At 37.2% G+C, this 18,703-nt stretch overlaps 4 protein-coding genes and 1 non-coding gene across 7 annotated transcripts; 3 read left to right on the top strand and 2 right to left on the bottom strand.

Annotated features, from left to right (window-relative positions):
- Positions 1-2,589: 2,589 nt before the first annotated feature.
- LOC103978934 (ocs element-binding factor 1) lies at positions 2,590-3,000 on the bottom strand. Its single transcript, XM_009394901.3, has one exon. The coding sequence runs from the start codon at positions 2,998-3,000 to the stop codon at positions 2,590-2,592; it is 411 nt and encodes a 136-aa protein (XP_009393176.2).
- A 1,195-nt stretch (positions 3,001-4,195) lies between these two features.
- LOC103978935 (uncharacterized) lies at positions 4,196-7,233 on the bottom strand. 3 transcript variants are annotated; one of them, XM_065138490.1, is made up of 3 exons: positions 7,108-7,233; positions 5,010-5,813; positions 4,196-4,524 (listed from the first exon to the last, which is right to left on the bottom strand). In XM_065138490.1, the coding sequence occupies exons 2-3, from the start codon at positions 5,768-5,770 to the stop codon at positions 4,299-4,301; spliced, it is 987 nt and encodes a 328-aa protein (XP_064994562.1). In that variant the 5' UTR covers positions 5,771-5,813; positions 7,108-7,233; the 3' UTR covers positions 4,196-4,298. The 3 variants fall into 3 exon arrangements, with proteins under 3 accessions (XP_064994562.1, XP_018678326.2, XP_009393179.2); XM_018822781.2 differs by lacking the exon at positions 7,108-7,233 and adding an exon at positions 6,013-6,995; XM_009394904.3 differs by lacking the exon at positions 4,196-4,524 and having other exon boundaries at positions 4,697-5,813.
- A 967-nt stretch (positions 7,234-8,200) lies between these two features.
- LOC103978936 (calreticulin) lies at positions 8,201-12,477 on the top strand. Its single transcript, XM_009394905.3, has 14 exons — positions 8,201-8,358; positions 9,015-9,122; positions 9,242-9,434; positions 9,525-9,783; positions 9,868-9,924; positions 10,392-10,439; positions 10,528-10,614; positions 10,699-10,756; positions 10,838-10,905; positions 10,987-11,082; positions 11,172-11,219; positions 11,959-11,988; positions 12,075-12,155; positions 12,249-12,477. Exons 1-14 carry the CDS (start codon positions 8,256-8,258, stop codon positions 12,258-12,260), a joined length of 1,248 nt encoding a protein of 415 aa, XP_009393180.2. The 5' UTR covers positions 8,201-8,255; the 3' UTR covers positions 12,261-12,477.
- A 2,507-nt stretch (positions 12,478-14,984) lies between these two features.
- On the top strand, positions 14,985-17,519 carry LOC135631074 (uncharacterized). Its single transcript, XM_065138472.1, has 3 exons — positions 14,985-15,292; positions 15,498-15,717; positions 17,176-17,519. The coding sequence occupies exons 1-3, from the start codon at positions 15,093-15,095 to the stop codon at positions 17,389-17,391; spliced, it is 636 nt and encodes a 211-aa protein (XP_064994544.1). The 5' UTR covers positions 14,985-15,092; the 3' UTR covers positions 17,392-17,519.
- A 392-nt stretch (positions 17,520-17,911) lies between these two features.
- Positions 17,912-17,983, top strand: TRNAP-CGG (transfer RNA proline (anticodon CGG)). The gene has a single exon. It is a non-coding gene; the product is annotated as a tRNA-Pro (tRNA).
- Positions 17,984-18,703: the final 720 nt, after the last annotated feature.

Genomic DNA, 18,703 nt, shown 5'->3' with positions numbered 1-18,703 from the left:
CTCATGATTTTTATTTGACCATTATTACATCATTAGAGATGATAGTATATCATCCTCATGATTTTTATTAGGATTCAAACTTGAACTCATTGGCATTATTTTTTTTTCTTTTCCTCCCTAAAATAACAAAGAAACATTAAGGGTTTCGGAATTCTAAATGAATAATTTTGTATTGTTATCTCATATCCACTTTTCGTGTTAAAAAAACTATAATTTTATATGTGTGTATATATATATTTATTTATATAACGAGAGATAAAAAAGAATTAATCACGATCCGATGGGATAATTAATCTATTAACACAAGTTGAGGTTGAACCATTAACTTAAAATATTTAAACCTGATTTGATAACAATATGCCAATCAAATCCTTATAAAGAGGGTAACATAAGATTAATCACTTACACATTGAAGGTCAACTATCCTTGTCAAAAAGTTTGACTCATCAAGATGAACACCTACAAAGATTATATAGTTGCACCTAAAAATCAATTAATTTGATTAGAAAAATAACATTTTGGAGCTTGCTAAATGATGATATGCTATGATGAAGTTGTGAAAGAGTCAATTCTATTTTGTTTGGAGGTCAACTAAGTAGATTGAAAGGTTCTGTGATAGACAGTGTCTTCTTTATCATGCTCGTCTGATTGAATGCGATCGAAGTCACATATGATAGTTCTTATTTTTCTTTGTTGGATTTATGATCCTTTTTTTATTCTTATCGTCAGTTTTTGTATGTTTACGTGTAGAGTTTTTTTTTTTCCATCGAGTTAGATGAAACGATGACTCGTTAATTATGAATCAAGTGTTCTTAATAAATTAACCAATTTAAAAAATTAATCATTTAAGCAAAATATCATAAATATATCGACGACACTACCGATTTAATTTCACATCGAAAATATGATACTTGAATTTATTTATACGAGCCTAAATAGTACACTATTATTGACTCGGGCATATATATATATATATATATATATATATATATATATATATATATATATATATATATATATATATATATATATATATATATATATATATATATATATATATTTCATATTACTTGTTGATCAAATCATGACAAATGATATTAAAAGTGACATAAGTTGATAGAGTAGAAAACAAAATAACTATTTATGAATGAGATTTGATGAACACAACGACACGGAGCCACTATCATATCGAGTTTTGTTTGAATTGATTTTGAAGGATAAATGATTTTTGAGGATTAGACATTATCATAGATCTATTAAACTAATAGATCACTTAATCAAACTCATGACAACATATTTCTACAACCAAAAAAAAAGTATTGGGTTTGAAGTTTAGCATAGGAGTCAAATAATGTCAAAACAATAGCCCTTTGCTTGAAATTTGTAAGAAGGTCATCTCAAGGGTTAGATTTAACATAAAAACTATAAAATATATGTGAGGCTTAAATTTTCAATCAAAATTACATGAATTTTATCGCTCATTAAATTATGATCGAATGATTTTTTAATGAGAAATTTTTTTTAGATAGAGTTTGTATCGGTCGATGTATGTATCGAATTTTACGAATGAATCGAGCTATTTTTCTTTATAAAATATATATGTGCATCAAATCCTTTACGGTTTGTATTGGTCGATGTACCTATAGAATTTTACGAGTGAATCGAGTTTTTTTTTTATAAATTATATATATGTGCATCAAATCTTTTATATTTAGTAGGTTTTTAATAGCGAGGTAGGGCTAAAGTTCCAAATTTTTCTCTAATTCTAATCCAACTTTTGTGCATTTAAGAGTGCAATCATTTGAGGAGATGTCCCAAAGTATTTTTTGGCTGTAGACGTTCAAGCTTGGATAGGATCGAATCAAATCAAAAGATTCAGATGCTTCAAGTTCATGGCACATCTAAGATTCTGTAGATTATAAATTGCACGTATTAGTAGGCAAAAAACATCCATGTAGTGCATTGGAGAAGATGGTAAGGATAAAGGAGAGATGTTGCAAGTATCATCTTCAACACGATTACCTTTGAGCTTCAGAGTTCGATCCTAAAGAGATTCAATATGTTTCCACTCCTATCGTAAAGGTGAGACATTAGTATTTTATCTCAATTCAAGTTTATTCCTATGTTCTCGCAACATCTAATCCACAACCAATAATTATATCTCATTGGATACATAAATAAATAAATAAATAAATATATATATATATAATATTATTCGTGATGGAAATCCAACATTGAGCAAAGTTCATTGCAATTGCATGATGAGATCCAATACATTATATAGTAAGGTAGAGAAGAAGAGTCAAACCACATCTCTTCTAGTATAGTATAGTATAGTATAGTATAGTGTATAGGAGGAGATGGTGATAAGATTCAATATGTTATAGATGGTGATAAGATTCAATTCAATTTAAATAAGGAAAAAATCATAATTATTATTCCTATAAACGATATATATATATATATATATACAATATTCCAAATTCAATTTAATTTAAACAAAATTAAAAGAGTTATCATTTCCTCTAAATGTTGTACGGAAAGGAGGAGGAGAGAAACAGAGCATATCCGAAGGAGGTTTACGTGAGGTCAGACAAGGAAGAGCATGGCGTCCGAAGCTGACGCCATGACGCAAGCCGGCGGCCACCGACGGAGAAGATGATCCGAGGGCTTAACCGCGTCCGTCGCCACCCCGTCGAACTCCTCCGCGTAGCAGAGCACCGACTCGAGCGACCGCAGCGACTCGGCCAGTTCCGCCACCTCCGCCCTGAGCACGGCGTTCTCGGACTCCAGCCACTGGTGGCCCTGCGCCAGCCTCTCCACCCGCTCCAGTATCTGCCCGTTCTCCAACTTCAGCCGAGTCTCGTCGCTCGTCAGCTCCAGCAGGTGCTGCTGCTTCCTCATCCGCGACCGCCTCGCTGACTCCCGGTTGGACAGCTTCCTCTTCTGCGTCCTCTCGTTCACCGCGAGCAAACTCTGGCGGCTCCTTGCGGCTGACATCCTATCCTACCCTTACTATGAAAGCTTCGTCGAGGGATTCAGTGGCAAGAGAGAGAGAGGGAAAGAGACGGCTGCCTTGGATCACAAACTTGGCTCACGAGAAGACATAAAACCAGTAGAGGAACACGACGGAGAAGGATTGGAGGAAGCAGATTCGGAGAAGATGAGGGGCGATGCTCATAAAGATCACAGAAATTGCCGTCCCAAAAGATGGGATTTGCTTCCCCAATGAGACAGCAATCAAGAAGGCGAAAGTACTCCCAAAAGATGTGCTGCAGAACAGAGACGGCGAATGCGAGAGAGGATGGAGAAGGCTTTATTTATAGAGGAGGAGAAATGAGATTTCTTTTAAGGATTAAATAATTCTTTTTTTTTGTTTTGAGGTTTTGGGTATTATATTGGAAGAGGAAGGAATCTTGGCAATTGATGGGGATTGAAGAAGATAAGGAGGGTTGGTGGATTCTACTACAGAGCACGTTTTGGGTAGCTTTGAATTAGATTATTTATAGCGTATTTTTGGATAGTAAAATACGTAAAAATAATAGTTAGGAAAATGATTGGCTTACAATAATAATGAATTATAATATTTCAACTACTTGAAATGGTCTATCTTTTTTTTTGTCATAATTGAGCTTTGTGTGTAAATACAATACTTGATATCTAAATTCCAAGAAAAAACTAAATACCTTAAGAAAATACTTGTATTGAGAATTGAGATTAAAATCACAGTAATCCTTGTTCGGTGCACAATCAGATATTGTTCCTATCTCTTCCACATCCAACACAGACTTGATATGTTGGATGGCTATCTTGCTCCCTCCACTTAATATTCATTGTCATGATCTAAAACAATTAAACTCAATTTGACAATCTAAGTGTCACATCATATATAGTTTGTGACGATAAGAACACAGGAGTATGATTTGGTCTCCTTGGTCAACTAAGTTCATCTAGGTCATGATAAGAACAAGAAAAGGGATCGGTGAAGACTTGAATGACAGGAAAAAGTAGATAGAGAAAGGGAATAGTTAGTGAAGCCCGAATCAATTAGGTCGTGTTTTATATAATCAATGGTTTAAACATGTGATTCATGTTTCAGATCAGAGAGAGAGAGAGAGAGAGAGAGAGAGAGAGAGAGAGGAAACATATAATATTAGTATGCCGAGAATCGTTTTTGAGACCATGCTGTGGTTGGTGATGGTGAAACCTCTTCAGTTTAAGAGTAGTATGTTATTATTTGCAACTGATCCTAAAAAATGTGAGAAGGAAACGGTAAGAAAGATGCGTCTGTGGGTATGCTAGTCTTGCACGCAAGGCGTGCATGCAGGAAACTGGTGCAGTGTTCTACGCATCTGGTCGATCCGTGGACCGGAGAACAGGATAAGACCGGGGAAGAAGGATCGATAGAGGAACGGTCGGACCAGGAGGACATGCACGTGGACTCGGCCGCCGTGGCTGACAGCTCCTTGTGATCGATAACTCCGGGTGCCTCCAGAAGCTTCTCTCGGAACAACGATACGGCCCCTGATTCAAGAGAACAAAAGGGATCGGTGGTCAACCAACAACTTGGAATGAAGCAGTTTCGAGGAAGAGAGAGAGAGAGAGCACGTGTGCGTGTGTGTGTGTTATAGTAAAATATGGGTCTAAATGACCCCCAACAAAAAAAACGATAAGTGAAGCGAATGGGAGAAAAAAGGAACAATAAACGACTAATGTTATTTTTTAAAGAAAAAAAAAAAGTATCACGACTTTAAAATACACACCTAGAGTTCAGTACATTCCTTATTTCCATCATAAGGAATTAAAGTAAAAGAAATTTAAAGATTTAACTAACTAGCCACGCATAAAAAGCATTGAACATTTACCTAAGCAGTACCAAAGGAAACAAGCATAACCTAAACCGATAACCACCACCAGGGAAAGGTTGGATTAGGTCAGAGCAGTCACAAATAAGAATTAGTAAACGTTGACTAATAGCCAAACAGAGCATTTCTCTGAAATCAGCCTACCGTTTGCGGGTGTGCCGTCGGCTCTTCTTCCTTTTGCTCTTTTCATCAGAATCACTATCCGAAGCTGATTCAGACTCGGAAGAATCAGAGGACGAGCTGTACCTTCTATGTTTCCTTTTCTTAAGCTTCTTTTTTCGTCGCCTCCTTTCCTCCGAATCAGATGAACTGTAACTATAGCTAGACTCACTCTCTGTTTCAAACACAGAAGAAGCCTCACTACTGTCCTCCTCCGAATCAGTACCAGATCTGTGCTTTCTCTTGCTCTTTGTGCTACTCTTCTTCCCTGCCTCTTTCTTGTTGTGTCTTTCATCCCTTACTTCCTTCACAATGTCAGGGTCGTCCGATTCATATGACACCGAGGGGGTCATCTTCAACTTGGGGTTTTTGAGCTGCTGAGTTCTTGAGGGCCGTGAGATGTAGACACGTTCATTCTTGCATTCATAAGTCCAATGGCCAACCTGATAACACTTTTGACACTGGGACGTGCCACCAGAAGAGGAAACACAAGACTTGAGATCCTTCCTCTCACCCAATCTGACAGCTTTCTCTGTACTCATCAAGTACATTTGGCGCTTTGCTTCCTTCCTCTCTTGCCATCGGCTTGGTCCTTCTTCCTTCTGACCATAAGCATTCACATTTCGAGCTGCAGCGGCGGCGGCTCGCTCAGCTTGAGCTCGACTAAGACCTTTTGCAGCTGATAGCGCTGCTGCTTTTATACGATCAGCTGCAACCTGAGCTTTCTCTTCCTTTTTACTTGACATATTTAGCAGTGTTATAACTAGAAAATCTGGAACTCCAGATGTCCTGCAAGAAATGAAGACCTAAACGGATTAAAAAGTCAACCCCATAACAACCTGGATATAACTATAGAGAACCCCAAAAGCTAATATTTGGGAGAAAAAGATGTCCAAACTTTCTCAATTTCAAACACGACAATCTATTATTAAGAAGCCATGGTTGGTTCTAGTTAATAGGATCACACCAAAGTTGCAACATGATTAACCTTCACTGTCCCTTTCTATGAATCAATCCGAGAACGAATTCCAAACTAGTAAGAATATGAAGGCACCATTGTGAGACCCAAAAGACTACCGCTCTGCTCCTGTCCAAGTCTCAGAGGCCAGATCTTCACAACAACAAATCATTATGAAGCAAACAAGTATCGATCGATTCCAGAAAGAAAAATGTGCAAGTGATGAATTGGGAGGTACAACAAGCATGACAGGATCGAAGTACAAAATTTCTTTCCAAGACCAGGATTCTTAGTAGAAAATTTCAAAGCCCGTCAACTCCTCCCCTAGCCCAGATCTTTCAGATGAATTGTCAAGAAGCAAAAAGATCTATCAATTCCACAAAGAAGGTGATCAAATGATGGATGGGGCGGTAAGACAGGATCTAACTGCATGTCAGACAAAGAGTGCAGGACAAAACGATTCGTGGTAACCCCATTTAATCGCCCAGATCTTACATACATATGATCAAGAAACAAAGGGATCAATGAATTCACAAAAAGGGTTACGAAGTACCTATGACACAAACGGGGTTAGTTGAACCCTATTCTCGATATTAAGGAATTGAAAACCATGATCTTTCAGATTGATCGTCAATAAAGAAAAAATAAAAAGTATCAATCAACAACGCACAGAAAGCGGATGGATGGAGCTACGATAAGAACGAAGAACATGTAAGGCGAAAAAGTGCAAGCACAAATCCCTATTGAAAACCAAGATACTGTGAATTCATCTTGTCGTCCAAACCCTTATGATCGGTTGTCAAGAAGCAAAAACATCGATCGAGTTCACAAAGAAACCAGAGCTACCAATGACACGAAAAAAGCCACGAGAAAGCAATTAAAACCCATTGATCCCTGACCAGATCTTTCTAATCAATCGTCAAGAACCAAGAAAAAAAGAAAAAGGATCAACCGAAGTAGCTGTGAGGCGCAAAGGGCCACAGGAAACCTATTCTAGACCAGAAATGAGGTCGAAATCCATCGACTCCTGACCCCAAATTGTCAGCCAGATCAATTGTCCTCAAGAACAAGACAAAAAGACCAACCAATTTCACAAAGCGAAACCAAATGATAAGATCGACATACCTGCACGACGACAAGGGCAAGATGAAACCCTAGAGAACCCGCGCCTCCGGAAGCGGAAGGCTCTTTGAAAACGACGAAGGCACGTCTTAATGATGAGGTGGGAACGCCCGGCCAAAACCAAATCCGATTCGGAGAAGGCCCGGCTTAAAACTGAACCGCGATGTTATAGAAAGAAACTTGAACCGGAATGTATCGGCTCGATGACTTTTGTACTTGACTATATTAATATCATGATTTTTATATTTTAAAAATTTATATTAAAGTTTTTATAATAAAAAAATAATCTTATTTATCTTAATATCGTTAATTGTATTAAGAGAAAATACTATATGTGATATCACATTACGATACAAAAATGATGAACAAAAAGATAATTTTAATATTTTTTTTATTTTCAATAATCTTATCAATAAAAAAATTTATATTAAAAATAAAAAATATTAAAATTATCTTTTGTTTATCACTGTCGTATTAATTCAATAAATGATATTACGTGTTGTGTTTTTCATCGATACAACTGATGATGTTAGGATAAATAAAATTATTTATTTTATTTTTAAAATTATTAAGATTATAATATATATTTTTAATATAGATATTGTAATACTAATAAAGTCTAAACATAAAAGGTAATATATAATTAATTCTATATAGAGGATGATATAATATATATATATATCTATATATGAAAGGAATTAATAAAAAAATTAATGTTGTTGAACAAAATCCTTCGAGCTTCCTAAAATCTCAATCCATGTTTACGTGATGATTTATTTTATTCTTTAAATGCCCCTTTCATTTGCGCGAAAGGATACGAGGGAATAGTACTGGCAGTCAAGTAAATATGAACAAAGCCAAGGCCTATTATATTCTCACGTTTTCCCCACTACAGTGGCCAGCCTTTAAACGATGAAAATGGTCGCGCGAGGATAGACTCACCACGGTTTATGGAGCCAGACACGTCGATGTGGACACGTGTCGTTAATCCATTGGCAAAGGTGTCCTCTAGAGCTAGTACAATTGGTGAGCCGGCGAGTGGCGTAAGGGTACCGCGAGGTCACCCTACTCCGTATTTTTCTCTATATATCTGTTACGCTTCTCTCGCCTCGATCGAAGGGGAGAAGCCCGATAGACAGGAGAATCTCGAGATGGCGATCCGGAGGAGGCCTCCTCTCGCCGCCGCGCTAGCTGCGGCGCTCGCCGTCGTCTCGATCGTCTCCGCCGATGTCTACTTCGAGGAGCGATTCGGAGGTATGCGCCCCTACCCTGGTTCCACTCGAGATTCGTGGTTTGTTCTGCTTCTTTGCGCTCGATCTCAGCCCGCATGGCTATCTCCTATGCGATTTCCATTGTTTGATTTGATCTCTCTTTCTCTGTTCCTGATATGTAATGGTTTCGATCCGCTGGCGACAATGCTCATGTTTCTTTTTGGATCTTTCTCTTCGTGCATGCTCTGATGTTTGACTTGGTTTTTTCCTGTGGTTGATTGATGCTAGATGAGGCGTACCTGTATTGTGATGGAGATAATGTAGTCGTGAGGCCGCAGATTATTGATGTTTTATTTTAGCTAGATTTTGATACAGCTGTGTATGTTTATCGCTTTTATAAATGGCATGGATTGTAGAGCTTCTTCTGCAACGGTTTATTTTGCTCATGGGTTTTGCATAAAGGTCATTGTGATGGGTTTTTCGAATCGTGTCTTGTAATAGAAATTAATATGATCTGTTTTGGGATCAAGGATTTGGAATAATAATACAATTGTCGTATACAAAATATGATTATACAACAATTATGAATGGATGAAATGATGAATATTTTTAATAACCGTCTCCTGGTAATAATGATTATCTTCATTTTTCTATCTGCTTGATCGATTTGTTTCGATAAATTTCCTACTTAAATCGAAGATGGATGGGAGAATCGGTGGGTCAAATCTGACTGGAAGAAGGATGAGAACACGGCTGGAGACTGGAACTACACCTCTGGCAAATGGACTGGCGATCCAGAGGATAAAGGTATCCCTCTTTAGATAATAAAGATCATTGCTCCGTAAAAAGAAAATCTTACCTCTGAAAAAGTTGTTTGCCTTTATTATTGCTATGAGTTATTGTTTACATAAATACATTGACTGCAGGTATCCAAACTGCTGAAGACTATAGATTCTATGCCATTTCGGCAGAGTTCCCCGAGTTCAGCAACAAGGACAAGACATTAGTTTTGCAATTCTCAGTTAAACATGAGCAGAAACTTGACTGTGGAGGTGGTTATATTAAGCTGCTTAGTGGTGAAGTTGATCAGAAGAAATTTGGTGGAGATACTCCTTACAGGTGCTTATTATCTATTTTTGTGTTAAACATGTGTAGTCATGGATAATGCATCAGTAATCTAACTTGTTATTCTGTATTTGGAGATTGCAGTATTATGTTTGGACCAGATATCTGTGGGTATACAACTAAGAAGGTTCATGCCATCTTCTCACGGGATGAAAAGAACCACTTAATCAAGAAGGATGTTCCATGTGAGACTGATCAGCTCACTCATGTTTACACTTTCATTGTTCGCTCGGATGCTACATACAGCATCCTTGTTGATAACAAGGAGAAGCAAACAGGTAGCTTATATAGTGATTGGGATATCCTTCCTCCAAAGCAAATCAAGGATCCTGATGCCAAGAAGGTAAAAATGATATATGTGTGGTCTATTATGAACCGACAAGGAGTGTCAATTAGAGTTGTTTGATTTGTTTGTGTTATGTCACAGCCAGAAGATTGGGATGACAAGGAGTACATCCCTGATCCTGACGACAAGAAACCAGAGGTAATCTAACTTTATTGCAATTTATCTGTCTTCTTATTAAATGGTTGCGGTAAAGGAGCTGACCTAGTGCCAGAGTTTATAGTTCTTGAAATGCCATTGTGGCTTGGTTTGTTTTCCACTCATTGTACGATGGAGCTGTTCAATAACTTTGCTCTATGTGGTTCATCTACTTGGAAAGTGTTGCAAAATGAACAAACTACTTTATCTATTGTTTTTATGGTCTTTTAGAAAATGACACCTCTGTCATAATAAAAACTCCAGACTTTATTTAAGTTCTTTTTATGTTTTTCAGCCCCCATGCGTGCATTACTCTTCCTAACTACCCATCATCTGATATTTTTCAAGTGATAATGGAAATTGAAACAAAAATGCTTTGCTGCTTGCAATCTTTTCCTGTCATGAACTACTATCTTTCATCAATTTTAGCATGGTAAATGTACTAAACAAACTCAACCTTATTGGTGAAGGGGTATGATGACATTCCCAAGGAGATTCCTGATCCTGATGCAAAAAAGGTACATGATTGTAATTTCAGGAAGTCTACCCTTGTATAATATATCCTTGCTGTCTTTTGCCACTGCATAACTGTTCTGCGTTTTGCAGCCAGAAGATTGGGATGAAGAAGAAGATGGTGAATGGACAGTTCCAACCATTCCAAACCCCGAGTACAAGGGACCCTGGAAGCAAAAGGTGTAGGGAGCTTACATTTTCTTAACAGAATCAGCACTAGAGCATGAGTAAAGAATCTAATTACTTATTTTGTTTTCTTTATAGAAAATTAAGAATCCTGACTACAAGGGGAAGTGGAAGGCACCAATGATTGATAATCCAGGTATCATTTTATTTTACTTTCTGAATTTGTATATTCTCTTTTTTTCATGTAATTGAAACTTAACCTTCACTCTTATTGCAGATTTCAAGGATGACCCGTTCATCTACGCTTTCTCCAACTTGAGATACGTAGGCATCGAGTTATGGCAGGTACAATCACTCTTCAAGTCACATGGGTCAAGTCCTTATTTGGTGTTTTTGATTTCTAACTTGTTTTACTGCACTCGTAAGGTCAAATCTGGGACTCTGTTTGACAACATATTGGTCTGTGATGACCCTGAGTATGCAATGAAATTTGCTGAAGAAACATGGGGCAAGAATAAAGATGTAGGTATTTCAAATTTTCCTCTTTTTTTTTTTTTTTGAGATCATGTAGGATTTTGAAATTCTAAATTCATTTGGTTTATCTCTTGCAGGCTGAGAAGGCAGCATTTGATGAGGCTGAGAAAAACAAGCAAGAAGAGGTATGCTGGAAATTGCTTCACCTTAGAATCTGTGTTTTCTATTCTTATTTCAGGGTCATATGGTTTGTCTTATTAACATTCATTTCCTAATCTTTTTTTAATATTATATTATATGAACCAATAAGTACCTATGCTTTGTGAATTACTGCTTGTTTAACCAATTGACAACAAAAATGACCTTTTACAGTTTGATTGCATGGGTTATTGACATAGGGGCCTTCAATGTGTCTTGATATTGTTAAGAGGAAATATTTGACTGTAATCAATTCTTTGATGCTTTTTGCCTACTAGCTAATCATTTCTTGGATGTTTTTTGCCTCCTATTTTCTCATTTAGTTTTGGTTACTGGTGGAACCATATCGGAAATGAACAAAGATTAAGATTGACCTATGAGATCTTATCAATGTATTATATTTAGTTTCATAGTTTATAAGATTCTAATGAATGTATTATTATTAACTTCTAGTACATTTTAAGTCATGTTCATGTGACAGAGGTCTCGATGGGCCCATCAGGCCGAGTCATGACAGAATGTAGTAACCTAATGTCGGATTTCTGTTGATGGATATCTTTGCTTTTCTATCATATGCATATTTGATAGTGTCTACTATTTGATCAAAGATCCAGGGAAAATATAAGGGTCTCATTTCATCTGCTGTTTAACTCTTATTATCTGCTCAGTAGCTCTCTTGTTGTTTAGCTACTTTCTAAAACGAATTACTTGCTTCTCTTATGACAGGAAGCCAAAGATGAAGATTCAGATTTAGATGTAAGCCCCTGACTGATGTTTCTGTAACTCTTAGATCTGTGCCTCCCCTTTAATCTCTCATTTTGGCTCAAATTATTCTATTACAGGGCGAAGATGAGGAAGATGCAGAAGATGATACTGATTCAAAGTCTGATTCAGACGCAGAAGAAGAAAAGGAGACTACTCACGTACTGTTTTCTTCACTCCGCCTCCCTGTTCATTCGCAATTGTAACTGACACATCACACATTTTAAATTAATTTGTTCTTCTGATGGTTTCAGGACGAGCTTTAGATGGAGTCGTCGGAGTCTGCCGCAATTATTCACCCGTGCATCAGTTTACAGGAAATTCGATTGGCTAGTCAGTGAAACTTTAGTTTCTTGAGTTCTCACTCTTAGAGAGAGACAACATAGAGCATGGTTGCTCTTTTTGTGTGTCGCACAACTCGAAATCTTAGTTGCATTGAGTCTATCTTTGAGTTCAAGTGAATGAATCATGTTCTTTTGTTTATCTTCTAATGTTTGTGATCTCACGCAAGGAGCGATGCAGTTTGGTCTTTCAATTCGGTACCGATGATCATGCAAATGTGCGAGTAAGATTCCTAGTTTGTCTAAACCGGCCTAAAACCACCTCGAACTGATTCGAACCGACTCGATTTCGGTTCGGTCTTGGTGGGCTGTCAGCCGTGCCGGCACGTAGTCGCTGGGCCACTCAGACTGAATAATCCTGTGTTTTTAAATGCCAAGTAAACTAATGGACATATAAACATTATTAAATATAGTTTGAAGACAAACTTAAATAAATATAGTTCACTAAATTTTAAGTAATGATATAAAATCTCAAAACAATTAAATTAAAATCATGAACATCATTAAATATGGTATACCGATTTTTAAATCTTGATACAGATTTTCAAAAATATAAATAGTAATGCAAATAATATAGAAACATAATAAATTAAAAAATTATGAAATGTTAAGTAACTAAAGCATTGATCCTTCCTCTTTTGTTATCCTCCACATGTTTCTCGACGGTTAAAGCTTAGTAATTGTTGATGAACTGATGGGCCGTGGCTGATGAGTCCGGCCTGGTCCACGGGGTGCTATTGGGAGTCTTCAATCGGTTGAGCTGGAAGCTGGAGTCGATTGAGCCTTTCAGTCGGTGTGTTGGTGTCACAATATTGACGTCTCTTCGTCAGGAGGAAGAACGTCTCTATCGATCGGGATGACCTCGCCTTGGGCGTTGTCGTTTTTCTACACAGAAGGCCTCGTCGGGTCGTTACCAACTGTGGCCCCTCGACAAGTAAGTCCATGTGACGTTCTACTTTCTGCCTCTTTTTTCTCCTTCTTTGGTTGGATATCAGATAGGAGCTTTTATACTACTGTACGAGGGTCGGTCGTACGTGGGTTTGGCGTGGCGGCCGATCCTCGAGGGATGAGATGGTATCTTTGTGTGACCGTCGTCCCGGGACGTGCGGAACGATGCCATGCGGCGTCGTCCCAAGCTTATCGGGACGGGACATATCGAGTGACGTCTTGATACAGTTACTAGCTCGGTGCGTGGGGGTTCTTCTTTTGTTGACTTGGCTGTGGTGTGGCGTGGCATCGATCGTGACGTGGCTTGGGCCCGGAGTATACCTTATCAGTAATAACTGTTGCATATGTTGGCAATGCCATTGTAGATACACTATCTCTAATAAACGGATTATGTTTACCTGTCGAGGTGTCTAACTTTTAATTAAATATCTAACATGATATAAGAAATTATTTTTAAAAAATAGATAAATCTCTTTAGCATCTTATCTCTATACTTAAAAAATTTATATTGAAATCTTTATAGTTATGAAAATAAAATAGCTAGGTCTATTTATTCTAACGTCATCAATTTAATCGACGGAAATACAAAAATAATAAGTAAAAAATTAATTTCAACGTTTTAGTTAGTGAAGGTGGTAGATGATATTAGTAGTGACGAACAATGGTGTCGTTAGAGGCCACAAGTGATTGTTATTGATGAGCTGCATCTGCATCGATGTCGACGCAGTTATCGAGCGACCATTTTGTTACTCATTTACATCAGCGTCGATGTAGATGCAAAGTGGTACGCACTTGGCAACTACATCAACATCGATGAAAATGCAGAGCGACGTCGCTTGACAATTACATTGATGTTGACGTAGATGCAAAGTGACAAAAGGATTGCTCATGTATTTACATCGACGTAGTTGCCTAGTGATATCGCTTTATATCTATATCAACAAAGATATAGAGCGATGTTGCTCGACAATTATGCCAATGTCGATGCAATGAGTGACTTTTTTCCTGCTAGGCAATTCTGTTGACGTTGACAGAGTAAGCAATCCTTTCGTTACTCTCCTTATTCACAACAATCACTCGTTGCTCCCAACAATAGTGCTATTCATCACAATTGACGTCATCCACCACCAACAACAGGGATAATTGAAATTATCTTTTTGTCCATTATTTTTTTATGTTTCTTTTAGTAAAACCAGTATTAGAATAAATGAGTCAAAATATTTTACTTTCATAATTATAGAAATTTTAATATAAATTTTTTAAATGTAAGGAATGAGATGCTTCAAGTGCAAAGTTAGTTTGTAAATAGCCCTATTCATATCATATATAAAATGATTCTTTAAATTGTTGGAACAAAATAAAATTCCCTTCGTTTTCTAATATTCTTTTTTTTATCCACTAAGTGTACCTATCTACATATAAACATCCAAAAGCAAAATTTGAAAAGGATCGCTATGCAGAAAAAATAAAAAAAATAATTTTCTTGGAGAATTCTCCTTAACATCCGACATGTTTAAGGTTTAATGCAAATGGTCAACATGCCATCTTGATATTAAAAAATGACGATAGTGTCCTCAATATATAGGCAACACCAAAATAATACATCGTATCCTAGGGGCATAAATGGAACATCATGTGCTACTTCTCACACGTACCTCTCGACTCTATCGGCCCATCTCCTTTCTTCGTTAAAGCCTCTTAAAATGCTACGAACTGGACTTTTGCGGTCGTTCTGTCTCCTTTCGCATCTGCTCGTTCGGCCACCGAAACCCTAACCCTAGCTCTCATTCTCTGTGGCGGAGCGTTCTGATGGCGTGGTCGACCCGCTTCCTCACGGCGGTGGCGTTCCTCGCGGTCGGAGTCATCTTCGCGCCTGACGTCCTCGGATCGGGGCCGGAATCCCCCGCTGCCGTTGTCACCGCCGCCAAGCTGTGCCACCTCCTCGCCTTCGCTACCTCCTGGGGCACCGCCCTCTGGGTCACCTTCATCGGCGGCATCATCATGTTCAAGTAATCCCCTTCTCCGCCGTTAAAAATCTCTCCTTTGGTAAATACTACTTGACTGATTATAGTTGTACTGATGCAGTCTCACAGCTGAATCTCTAAAATTTTCTGATGAAAGACTTGTTTATTTGCTAATCTTAACTTGATTTTTTTGTGTAATTAATTGTAGGATTTGGATGTGTTTTGACAATCGGTGTGTGAAATTTTGCAGAAATTTGCCGAGGCATCAGTTCGGTAATCTTCAGGGCAAGATGTTCCCGGCGTACTTCATGGTGTTGTCTGTGTGCGCGGCAGTTTCGGTGGCAGCGTTCGCCTATCTCCATCCATGGAGCTTGGCCTCGCCCATTGAAAGGTACCAGCTTGGTTTTCTCCTTTCTGCGCTTGGCTTCGACCTCTCCAACCTGATTGTCTTCACCCCAATGACCATCGAGGTAATTCATTCATCTTATCTGAAAACTTTGGCATCCATTCCTAACTAAAGCCATCATCACTTCCCATTGCTGTACTGGTTTAGGGTTTTAGTTCTAACACTCTATGTATATTGTTTCGAACTTGCTTTATTGGATGAACGTGATTGTTCTAGTCCATATTAAAGAAGCAGTAAGAAAGGTATATTTGACTAGTGATATTGCTCTTGGCAGATCTTAATGATGGAAAAAGATCCATCTAGATTTTTTACCATATGCAGCTCTTATGAGATAACGAGCATGAGTAGATTTAGAATGTATGTTGTATCTGTTTTTCAACTGCTTAGATCATCTTGAAATTTATTATTACTTAAAGAAAACTCCTAACTATTAATAATGTTATCAGATCTTGGAGGCAAATCCTTTCACCATTATTACAATGAAGGAGAGTTGTATTACTTGTTTAATACTTTGATTGAATTACTATAAATGATAGTGATGTGTGACCTCCCAAACATAGATTCTTAGGTTAAAAGGGAAAAGATTGGAACTACTTTAGGTGCTTGTAACTGGTCTTTGTTTCTTGAACTTCACATTATGGTACCACTGAACTGGGCTGAGAATGTAGTAGCACTCTTAAATGTGGCTTACATCTTGAAAGGTTGTATCTTATGCTTTATATAACAAGGCATATTGGCAAATATTTATCCACTAGGAGCTGTTTAGACACACTTGGATATCTCCAATAAGTATAATATGTTTATGCAAAAATTCTAATCAAGTCAAATAGCTAGTACAACATTGCAATAGATTTGGATCAAGATATGTGTAATTGATTTTTTATTCTTTAAGTTTCTCTCTGGGCGAGGATTTTTACACACATGCGGTTGGATATTTGTATTTGTATATATAACCCTTGGAAATTTGTATTTACATGTGTACCCTCCATGTAGTGCATAACTATGCCATAAGCATCCATACCAATTCCATCAGCAAACCTGGATTTGATTGGATTATATATGTTAACCAAAATTGTTATAGGATGAAACTTTCTCTGCACCTCTATTCCCTTTCTTTCAGAATTTCGAATGGATTATTAAACCTGTGCGCAACCCCAATCTTGGAGTTTGAACATGCAAATATGAACATTTGAGGGTTGTACAGAAATACTTGTTGAGGTATATACTCATAAGGAAATATCCTATATTTGAAATTTGTTCTTATGATAGTTCTTGTTTCAATCATTTGGTTGTGTTCCATAAATAATAAAAATCTTATGCTAGCTATAACGGCTTTACTTTAGGTGGAGATGACTTGGTTAACTTGGGACTTGGGTTTATGTTTAAGATTTTTTGAAAGAGCAAACATATTTTCAAGAAATCAACAGAACTTGACAAATTTAAACATCACAAGACATTGAAATTGCGAAATCATGTATAACTAGGAGCATTGTTATGCTTATTAAAAGCTCACTCTTTGCAGATGATGAAGAAGAGGCACAAGATCGAAAGAGATCTAGGCATTGGTGAGGAAGTTGGAGGGTCAAAGAATTTGGAAGCGGCAAAAACCAATCCACAACTTGCAGCTATGAACAAGAAATTCGGAATGATCCATGGCTTGTCGTCACTTGCCAACATCATGGCATTTGGCAGCCTTGCCATTCATTCGTGGTACTTAGCCGGAAAGCTTCACTTCTGAACAAAGCCAGTCTTCATGGTTTCTGGAAACTGCACAATCATGTGGTGTAGATGCTTATGCACAAATCCCCTACTATCTATGGTGTTAAACATTGCTCATGTGATATGAAATTTACTTTTACTTTCTAATGGTTTAGAAACTTATTTTGTGGTATGTTAACCTTGGAGTTCTTCTGCTGTCACTAAAGAAACATCAATTGAGGGGGAGAAAAATTGTTTGTCCCCAAATCAACAAGTGTGGCATGTTCAGGTCAGATTGGCAAGCCATAGCCAAATCTTTTGCTCTTGAAGAAACGACCGATTCAACTGCAAGCTCAGAACAAGTAAACAGGTATTTCTTGAGCCTCAATTTTAATGATCTCTCGTGAACCAAGAAGAGCTATCAGCCTACTGTCTCGTTCCTGTATCTTGCATATCGACCCTATAAAGCCTCCTCTCACCATAGTAATTTTCTCAAATCATATCAGATATTGGTATTGTCTCACCATAAGTTATATTATATTAAACGCATCTACGTGACCGGGCGTTTGGTCTAGTGGTATGATTCTCGCTTCGGGTGCGAGAGGTCGCGAGTTCGATTCTCGCAACGCCCCCATCCAGTTAACATATTTTAGTTTCATGACTTAATATGTTTTTTGGGTCTCCAATATATTCTTTTATGGTTTTCCTTAGAGAAAACCATAAATAATAATAATAAATTAAAGAAAGAAAATATTATATTAAAACATTTCTCACTCAAATAATATTAAGGAAAATAATAATAATAAATTTAAAGAAAGAAAATATCATGTTGAAATAATATGAAGGATTGGTCCATTATTATGCGAACCAGTAGAAGCCTTAGGCTTGATGGTCACTCTCTTCTTTCAGGTTAAGCAATATCTTAATTCTTTTTTTTGGGTTATCTAAGATATTCTTTTATGGTTTTCTTTGTGATGCTTTCTCGTTCAAACCACATTCTTATAATTTAAAGAAGAAGAAATAATAATAATAGGTAAATTAACACAAAAAATATATCGTGTTAAAATAATAATATTAAGGGTTGATCACGCTCGATCATATCCTCCCCTTCCAAATTAAGTAACTCGCTTTAATTACTTATATTTTTATTTTGTATCTTAATTCTTGTTTTTGACGTATCCAATATATTTTTTAATAATAATACTAATAATAATAATATTAATATTATTATTATTAAGGGTTGGCTGGATTAGTGTCTGGTTCGATTAATATTCGAACCGGTTCAGATTGGAACCTATTCCAAGTTAAGTAATTCGATTAGACCGGCTTCGAGTCGCACAGCCCAACGCGAC

This window comes from Musa acuminata, chromosome BXJ1-3 (assembly GCF_036884655.1).
Source record: "Musa acuminata AAA Group cultivar baxijiao chromosome BXJ1-3, Cavendish_Baxijiao_AAA, whole genome shotgun sequence".
NCBI classification, from domain to species: domain Eukaryota; kingdom Viridiplantae; phylum Streptophyta; class Magnoliopsida; order Zingiberales; family Musaceae; genus Musa; species Musa acuminata.
The sequence above is the reverse complement of the archived record's forward strand: the minus strand, read 5'-3'. Positions and strand labels throughout refer to the sequence as shown.